Here is a 9747-nt window from a genome sequence, read left to right as displayed (position 1 = left end):
AGGCACCAGCTGCCTGCAGGAAGCCAGAGACGGTGAAGGACAGAACGAGAGTCATTCTGTCTGTGATTCAGAATCACAGCAAACGTTTCTCACAGCTTCATCTTCAACCACTGATACACCCAGCCCTGCTGACTTCTCATCCCTGGAAGTAGGAACCTGGAATCTGCATTATTGATGACTACCTGACAGGTGGTTATTTTGCCCTGGAAAAGTTTGAGAAGCACTGAGCTGGGGAAGGGATGATGCTGTCTACTATCTCAATTAGAGGGTCCCCATGGCTGTCTCACAATTCTTATCTATGTCTTGTGAGAGAGCAACATGAGGAAAGAGCTCAAGACTCCTGCTCAAGAAGAATCACGCTGATGTGCTGTGCCCTGCACTTTGCCCACTTTCCTTAGGAAATGAGTAAACAGCTTCTTGACTACCTCTCCTTGCTCTGAAGTCTCAAGTTGCCATAGACGATACCAGGGTTGTGCTGCCATGTTCTGTTCATTCCCACTTCCATTGGATGAGATCCGGCTAAAAAGGGATTGTCTCATTCAACATCAAGTTCATCTGATGAATCAATTCATAGATGAATCTAAAACAAAGACAGTGGTGACGAATGCCGGTCTTGCCTGCAGTGGGGTCCTGACGCCTGCAGCCTTATCCTGTTCTTTGGGGAACTTGACAGGGACCTATCAAAGATGAGGTTGGCCTGTGGGAGTCAAGGTATGAAACGCCAGAATTCATCAGTCTTCTCCTTCCTCCTCAACCTCATTATCACTTGTATATCCTAGGAAAGTGCCCAGATTCATGTACAATATGCTTCTTTCCAAACTTTTCTCTCTCCCTTGACTGTGAAAAAGGCCTCCTTCTTTCAAAATTAATTTAAAATTTTTCATTTTCAGTTTTTCTCTTCTTTCTACTTTTTTCTCCCAATTCTTTTCATATAATCTACTAGGTTATTGAGATCAATAGAAAATAAGAGAGTCCTACACATCCCAACCATCACCATTTGTCTCAGGTTGGCCTACCTGGGACTAGGATTCAAGTCATGTAATGTATTTTGGAGGTGATCCCAGAAGGCACCTGGAGACGTTAGACAGAAAGGAATGAGGACAATCCAGGGTTACCACTCTGGACAGCTGAGGCCCGATCCTGTGAGGACCTCAGAGAGGGTGCAAAGCATGTCTGCAAGGTGTTCACAGACCCAAAACCAGGGGCAAGGAAGCTGGGACATTTCTCCACCAACTGTCAGGTGGATGAGTTGAAGGCTGCTCTCAGGGGCCTCAACTCCCCAGCACCCCTGGCCCTTCCTGCGGGCAGCTGAACCCACACTCAGTCAGAGAAAGCACTCAGGCATGGAGGCACGGGTGTTTGCAGTAAGAGCTGATGTTGTGCAGTGGAACAGTGAAGGCCCAGAGCCCATGGGTGGGCCATCAGGAGCATCTCCTATGACTCTCAACTTACATCAGCACTTTTGTCTTCTTCCTGATCATGCCACAAGTTGCTATTGTTATTTGAGGATTTAGTTTTATGCTTTCTTTAAACACAAAAAATTAGTTGTTGAGTTTTTAAAAATCAGTAACTAATTACACTTTCAGATATATTTTAGCAATAACTGAGCTCCCTCTAGTATCTTGTAACCTTCCCTCAGTGTTCCACTTCCTTCTCGCTGAAAAACATCATTCAATAGCTGTTTCAATGGGAGTCTGTGGGCGGTAAACATCCCCTCTGTTTTTATTAGCCTGAAAATGTCCATTTTTTTCTTTTTTAAATGACAACGTGACGAAATGCAACTTCCAGGTAAATGTTTTCCCTGTAGCTCTCTGTAGCTACCGCTCCACTATCTTTTGCTCTTGACTGTCATGATGAGGAATGTGAGGAAGCTGACTGTCAATCATTTACTATTGACCCTTCTTTCTTTTTCTGGTTGCATTTAGGATTCTTTCTTTAATCTTGAGGTCTGCAGTCTCACTACAGTATATCTGAGAGGGTTTCTCTTTGTTGATCTTGCTCACAATTCAGAGAGCATTTCATCCTGAGAACTCAGGTCTTTCTTCAATACTCAGCAATTTCCTCTTCAAATGTCACTTCTCCAACATTCATTCCCCCCATTGCCTTCTTCTAGAACTCATCTTAGGCTAATTTGAAACCTCTCAGTCTATATTCTGGGTTTCTGAACGGATTCTTCAAATGTTGATAATCTGTGCCTCTTTGCGCTTAATTCTGAGTGAGTGCCTTGGTACCAGCTTTCAGTTAACCAGTTTTCTCTTCACCTAGCTCCAATCTATGTCACTTTTAAATTTTGATGCACTATTTTTATCCCACATAATTTTCATTGGTTATTTTTCACAGTCACCATTCCTGGTTAATTTCTGACTATTTTTGCTTTACTATTTTGTATTCTACTTTGGTGAAAGTTACAGCTTCACTTGCCTCTTCATACACGTTCAAGATACTATCTTAAATTCTTTGTCTAATTCTTCTACACTAGTATGAATTTCGTCTTGAGTGAATTATAGTGTTGACTTGGGTTATGTTTTAGTTTCTTGTTTGTTTGTTTTCAGGCTCCTTTTGAAGGGGAGATTTGGATTTCTCATTCTATTATTATCATTTTTTGTTTCTCTTGTGCATGTCCCTGTGCAAAAACGTGTGCCCACCTCCATGCTCTGCTCTGGTTGGTGATTGTTTCTTTCCAGGTTTCTGGGCACCAAATCTTGAAGCAGTTTTAGAGTGAGAATTCACTGTGGCTGCCCACTTGATGTTGACACTGTGGCAGAGCTAAGTGGCTGGGCACTGGGCTCCATGTGCCTCCCCAGCCCTGCAGCTCACCAGAACCAGGGCCCCAGGGGCACTTGGCAGTAGGTCTTTCAATTTCTTTTCGGGTTAGGATATAGAGGCCTTCCTCAGCCTCTGGCTCCTGTTCCTCATCTTTCAGAGACTCTTGTAGGGACCTTCACCCTGCATGACTGAACTGTTGCCCCCCTGGGAGTTTCAAAGCCTGTGGTTTCAGCCCTGCTCACCATTTGGCACTTCTCTATTGTTTCTATTCCACAGATTTTCTTATCTTGTATTTGAAACCAGTTGCATCTTCTTTGTTTTCTCTTTTTATATTTTACCCATTATTGCTAAGTGTTTTGAGTAGAGAGGTTTATGATGCATGAATGTACTGCACCATCTTGATTCAGAATTCAAATGTCCTCATCTGTAAAAAATCATCACTCAACTCCCCCAGCCCTACCATGGGCATTTCTACCCTTCCCTTTCTACCAGGGTCAAACAATGAGACTAGATGCCTCTACTCCCCAGGAATCCTCCCTGATTCCCTTTATCCCCACTCCATGCCACCAACCCTAGGCCCATCACAGAGGTGGGCTGTGGCCTGGAGAGATTCAAGATGATGGGAGAGTCAAAGGGAAGAGACTTAGCCCAACTCTCACACCATGTCACAGAAGCCACGACAGGAGGAACTCTTCTGGTGTAAAGGCTGATGAATATCTAAACAAGTTCACAATTAAATACAGTTTTCCATGAGAAACACAAATCTTAATTGTTACATTCTTGCAAAAGCACCACTCAGGATAAATCAAGAATGATTTCTCTTCTGCTTGGGATGTGATAACTTTAGTGAGGTGTTTAAAGGGAGTAAAACTTTCTGATTAACTAGGACATTATCATCCCAGATGCAACATCAGATGAGGAAAAGGAAATGAGCGATATGCAAACATATGCAAGCCCACTCGGACAATAGCTCATGTAAGAATCTCCATGATTTTCAAGTGCAGGCTGAACCTGAAACTATGCTTCATGTAGCCTTAGCTAGTCTGAATCACAGTCTTCTCCAAGCTCTAGAAATCGACTCCAGGCATGCTTAGGATTCCTGTTGCCAAGACTCACCTCTGTGTTACATGTTCCCATATCTCCTAGTCCTGGCCTTAGAAGCACCAGTAAACACTCTAAAAGGAAACTAGGAGGATGTAAGTAATGTCTATAAGTTGGATATGAAGTTTATTTCCATAACATTTGCTTCTCTCGAACACAGGCCATTCAGATTATCATCACACTTCAAGTCTTTTGATTTAAACCAAGTCTTGAGAATGAATGATTCTATCAAAGTTTTATCTTGTTATTTTGTGATTTCCTTTCTTCAGTGGAAATATAGGGAAGGCAGGAGGAGTAAAAAGGTTTCTGCTAGGTTCCACCTAACTCTTCCCATATGTCTCTTTCTCTTCTGAAGAACCTGCTCACACCCTCACTCCTGCGAGGTTGCACCAGTGCTCAAGAACAACACTCCTTCAACTGTGAGAACACCCTTCCGCTCAGCTTACATCACTTCTCAGTACTTCCCACTCTGGTCATAGTTGAGATGTAGGACAGAACAAACCTCAGAGAAGCAGAAAGTTCTCAGAACTCAAAGCTCTTGGGGCAGAGAACTCCAAGAAGGGGTTTCTGAGGGCTGTCCCCAGGGTCAGGATGGAGATGGAGATCTGAGAGGCATCTTAGATGACACCATGGAGAGACTGAGCACATGTAAAAGCCTTTCTTGTGTCTGGCATCCTGCTGTGCACATCTCCCTCTCCTCCCCTTTGCCTTTCCCAGTGCTTCCTGCCACACTTCCTTGCACTGTGCTTCCTTGCACTGAAGCAAGTTAAGCAAGCAAAATGGGATGCCTGTGATGTCTAAGATGATCCTATAGGGAGCTCTGGAGCTGAGATGGCCCTTCAGGGTCAAACTGAGGCAATGAGGCCATGCTTTTATACTTTGCTTTGACCAGTAATGGGATTTAAGCAGCCCCCCAAGGAGAAACATGACCTTGGACAAGGTGCCTCTCCTTAGCCATGGGCAATTCCTAGAGAGGGACATAGCTGAGAGCTAGCACCTCCTGACTCTGTGGGATATAGGCTCTGTATCTTCTGGTCTTTTGAACCCTATAGGCCTAGCCATCCTTCCACATTGCAAACACTCAGCATGGACATGCGAGATTGAATTGATGTGTTAATCTGATTAACTCTGGTTAGAGAATGACCTTATTTTCAGTAGGTCTATTTGTTTCTCTTCCAATCAAACTATGGTTGGCTAGTCCAGGTTCCTGGGCCCCAGAACCCACATCTGCAGGTGCCAGTGACAACCTAGCCCTTCTACCCACCATAGGAACACCTACCGAGGAGTTTCCTGAGTGCCCCAGTCACTTCCTTGTTCCTCAAGCTGTAGATGAGTGGGTTGAGCATAGGGGTGATCATGGTATAGAAGGCAGAGACCACTTTGTCCTGCTTGGAGGAGTGGTAGGCCTGGGGCTGCATGTAGGTGATTATGGCAGCCCCATAGAAGAGGGAGACCACCACCATGTGGGAGGAGCAGGTAGCAAAGGCCTTCTGACGACCTTCAGCAGAACTCATGCGGAGCACAACCATCAGGATCCTCAGGTAGGAAGCAGAGATGACAGAAAAGGGCAGGAGCAGCATGAGGATGCAGCAGACATAGATCATGGTCTCATAGATGGAGGTGTCGGCACAGGCCAGCTTGAGCACGGCAGGAACCTCACAGAAGAAGTGGTCAATCTCCTGAGAGCCACAGAAGGGGAAGCGGAGGGTGAAGATGGCCTGGATGAGCCCATCCACCAAGCCAAAGAGCCAGGACCCAGATACCATGAGCCAGCAGACGCGGCGGCTCATGACCATTGAGTACCTCAGTGGGTTGCTGATGGCCACATAGCGGTCATAGGCCATGAAGGCCAGCAGGAAGCACTCATCCCCCAGGAGGGTGAGGAAGAAGAGAATCTGGAGCCCACAGCCTGTGAAGGAGATGGAGCCATGGCCCACAAGGAAGTCAACAGCCATCCGTGGCACAATAGTGGAGATGAGCATGAGGTCCATGAGTGACAGCCAGCTGAGGAAGAAGTACATGGGGCTATGTAGGCGAGAGTTAACATTGATGAGGAGGATCATGAGCCCGTTGCCAGAGAGGGCCACCAGAAACATGATCATGATGACGGAAAAGAGGAAGAGGTGGAGCGGAGAGTGGGTGAAGAGTCCCAAGAGGATGAAGTGGGAGATGAGAGTCTGGTTTCCCACCCAGGCCATTGATCCTGCAGAGGGAGTGCTGGAGGGAGGGCTGGGATCTGGAAGCAGAAGGCTTAAGTTTAGGGCCACAATACTGAGAGCATTACAACTCTGCCCAATGTGTTGCCCTCTTTAAATGGTACGTGGTTTAGAATAATAGACAAGCCCTCATTAAGAAAAAGGATCTCTAACAAAGATGGAGGTTGTTGTTGTTTTAACTTCTAGGACTTTCTGCACATAGGTGAGAAGCAAATTTTAAGCTATTTCTTGCTAAAGTGAGCTCTGCTTCTGCCTCTGCTAGGAACTGGTCTCTTCTCTGGCCCACAAAGCTCTAGGCAAGCCTCACCCAAGGATTTGATTTTTCAGAAAAAAGAATTAAAGCAGCAAAGACATTTACCAGCTGTGTGAATGGGACACTTACATAACCTTTCTGAACCTAGTTTCCTTATCTTAAATTGAGATAACAATACTATCTTATAGGGTGATCGTAAAGATTGAAGGTGATAACAAGCAATGCTTAGTAGTTTAGAAGTGATGACAGCTGACGTGACTTGAGCATTTCTCATGTGCCAGCTACCCAAGGAGCACTCTGCCACATCCTTGCATTTAATTCTCATAACTGCCCTGAAGATTGGTCGTTATCCTCATTTCACAAGCAGGGAAACTGAAACAGAGGGAATTTTATTAATTTTTTCTTTTCCAATATGAGAGCTTAAAGTATTTCCTAAGAAGTTTAGTAAATAAGAAACCAGAGGAAATCCAAGGGCCCAACACAAAGGAAACCTAAGTAAATTATGGTTCAATCATATGATAAAAAATATGTAGTCAATGGGATATCTATGACATTTTAGTAGATACTGAGCAAAAGTATATATGTATCTACTGATACATTTCTAAAGCCTGGGAGAAAATATGCCAAGATATCAACAGTGTGATTCCTTCTAGATAGTGGGATTTAGGGTTATCTCTGACAATTTCTTTGTATTTTACACATTTTCTATGAGGAACATGGAAATATAATTTAATTTTTAAGTCAAAGGTATACTATATATAGTATCAACATTCAAAAATCAGCAATATTCTTGTACAATACCACTAACTAATTAGTAAAAGTAGTAAAAAAAATATAAATGTATCTTATTCACAATTACAACAAAAACTGTATATTACCTAGGAAAGAACTCCTAATGCTAAAAATTGTAAAGACGTTACTGAAGACACACAACAAGGCCCGAGAAAAGCCATGCGTATTCTTGGGCAGATAGGCCTAACACTGTAAGGATGTAAGTTCTCCCCAAAATTAATCTATAAAATCCACACGATCCCAATTAAAATCCCAATGGGACACTTGCAGTTTGGAAATGGCCGTGTAGAGTTAGAATTCTCCGAGAAGTCTTCCAAAAGCAGTGAGAGATTGAGAGCAGAAGCACAGTCCATGCTGGGTGACGTTAGGGGACCTGGAAGCTGGACCCTCAAGATAAAACTGGGAGGGACACTGACAGCAGGAGAAACTGAGCAGGAGTGAAGGAGAAAGTGGAAAAAGGGCACCTGTGAGCATAGGCCAAAGTACCCTCTCTAAGAAGAAGGGAAACCAAAGTTGCTAGTTTGTGCCAGTGGAAGCAAGGAAGCTCTTGGGACCCAGCTTACTTGAAAGAGCAGAGAAGGAACTGAACAATCACACCGACTAACCTCATTCTAGGGAAGAATTCTGTCTTGGTGGCAGGGAGAGAAGAGGGGATGCGCATTAAGAATAGCCCTGCAGGGGCCGGCCCCCGTGGCCTAGTGGTTGAGTTCGCGCGCTCCGCTGCAGCAGCCCAGGGTTTCGCTGGTTCTCATCCCGGACAAGGTACTGCTCGTCAGGCCGCGTTGAGGCAGTATCCCACATGCCACAACTAGATCGATCTGCAGCTAAGATATACAACTATGTACCAGGGGGCATTTGGGGAGATAAAGCAGAAAGAAAAAAAAAAAAGAATAGCCCTGCAGCTCTCCGTCTCAGTAGCCCGAGAATAACTACAGGCTATCCTCAACACCCAGGTCCTGAGAACTATGGTGTACAAAGAACTCAACTTCTGGGTTAAAATGCCTGATTGAACATACTTGATGACTGTGCCCTCCAAAAATCCCACTAGAAAGGGAGTAACCGCAGGTCAAATGAGAACAGGAAAGAAGAAAACAACAAGGTTATTTGGAAGCTGGGACCAGATGCGTGGGTGGTAAGGGACTTGCAGACCTAGGAAGGCTGAGGAAGTGATTAAGCCAAGGTGGGGGCAAGACAGAAAATAGGGATAGCTTGAAAGTCTGCTGAGGAGCACAGATCCCTCCCTACTCCACACAGGTGGGCCCTGGCCCCTTACCCTGGCATAAAATGGGAGACTAATTCCCCAGGGAAGGTGAAGCTGAGAATCCGAGGCCCAGGGGAGGGTGCTGTGAATCAAGGAGATATGCAAAGAAAGCCGGGTGCGTGGCATGGTCTCTCACTGAGCTCCCGGCATTCAGATTTATTCCCTTCAGACAGGAAAACACACGAGCCTCTCCCTTAATCCAGGAATCTGACCGGCCCAGGAAACACCTAAAGATACTGATGTTGGAAGTTTAAAAAAAATGATAAATAAAAAGCCAGTCATTTCACCCAAAGTGAAGCCAAAATTGGCATGCCCCACCCACATGCTCAGAGCACCCAACTTGTTTCTTATTACCCACATTTTCATCTGAGCAAACTGAGGACAAGCAGACATCTGAAAAAAGTTTCCATCCTTAGAGAAGGGAAGGAAAATGCAGCATGGAGGAACAAAGCACAATGAGAGTCTTCATAGAAACAAAAAGTTTAAAAATTTTTATAATCAACATCGGATGAGATAAGATACTATAAACATAAATAAGAATAAGATGCTATAGAAAAGGAGCATTCAGAAGATGGAGTTTTTTAAAAAATAAAAAACTAAGCAGGCCTACTTATGGGAATTCATCCTACAGATATATTTACACATATGTGAAATGGTACATAGACACGACGGTTTAGTGTAGATTTGTTCACAGTAGAAAAAAGATTGAAAACAGTAAATATCTATCAATAGAGGAAAGGTTGAATAAATAATGGAATAATATGCCAATAAAAAACAGAATGAGGCTGTTGTTAATATGTTGATATAGAATTCTCTCCAAATTATATTGTTCAGTGAAGAGGCATAGTATACAGCAGTGAATACAGTGTAATTATACACATAACATGTTATATTGCATACTATATAATTACAAGCCATAATTATAAGTTACACATTATTATATAAATTATGTTAATATTATAATCATATGCATATAATCATATGTTAATATATAATCATATATAATCATATAATTATACTATATCATATATGATATATCATATAATATTATGTAATATTACACTTTACATGTATTAGTATAAAAAAGAAATGTATATATATACACATACACTTGTACATCTGTAAATAAAATCTCTGGAATGAAACATAAGAAACTAGTTACACTGCCTGCCTCAGAGGAATGAATCAGAAGAATCAGATTGCTAAGATCTAGGGTAGAAAAGAGAATCTTTATGGTATATGATTTTGTGGCTCGAGTTTTACTCTTTGTGAGACAAGAATATACTTTAAATAAATATGTAACCATAACGTTGAAGTAGCCCAGTAGGATTTGTCACAGAAATTGATAAAGTGAGAAC

The 9747-nt window shown here is 43.2% G+C and overlaps 1 protein-coding gene across 1 annotated transcript; it reads right to left on the bottom strand.

The window, feature by feature from the left end:
• Window positions 1-4314: 4314 nt before the first annotated feature.
• Window positions 4315-6065, bottom strand: LOC106827945 (olfactory receptor 2T27-like). Its single transcript, XM_014836124.3, has 2 exons — window positions 5143-6065; window positions 4315-4336 (listed from the first exon to the last, which is right to left on the bottom strand). The coding sequence occupies exons 1-2, from the start codon at window positions 6063-6065 to the stop codon at window positions 4315-4317; spliced, it is 945 nt and encodes a 314-aa protein (XP_014691610.3).
• Between the last annotated feature and the right edge of the window lie 3682 nt (window positions 6066-9747).

Source organism: Equus asinus, chromosome 9 (genome assembly GCF_041296235.1).
Source record: "Equus asinus isolate D_3611 breed Donkey chromosome 9, EquAss-T2T_v2, whole genome shotgun sequence".
In the NCBI taxonomy this organism is placed as follows: domain Eukaryota; kingdom Metazoa; phylum Chordata; class Mammalia; order Perissodactyla; family Equidae; genus Equus; species Equus asinus.
Note: the sequence above shows the minus strand (reverse complement) of the source record. Positions and strands in the feature narration are given on the sequence as shown.

Bases quoted from the DNA above. Each gene is read 5' to 3' on its own strand.
- LOC106827945 (XM_014836124.3), bottom strand. From the start codon at position 6,065: ATGGCCTGGGTGGGAAACCAGACTCTCATCTCCCACTTCATCCTCTTG. The intron at 4,337-5,142 runs GTGTTCCTATGG...AACTATGACCAG, and splicing joins CTCAGGAAACTCCTCGGTAG to AGTGGGAAGTACTGAGAAGT.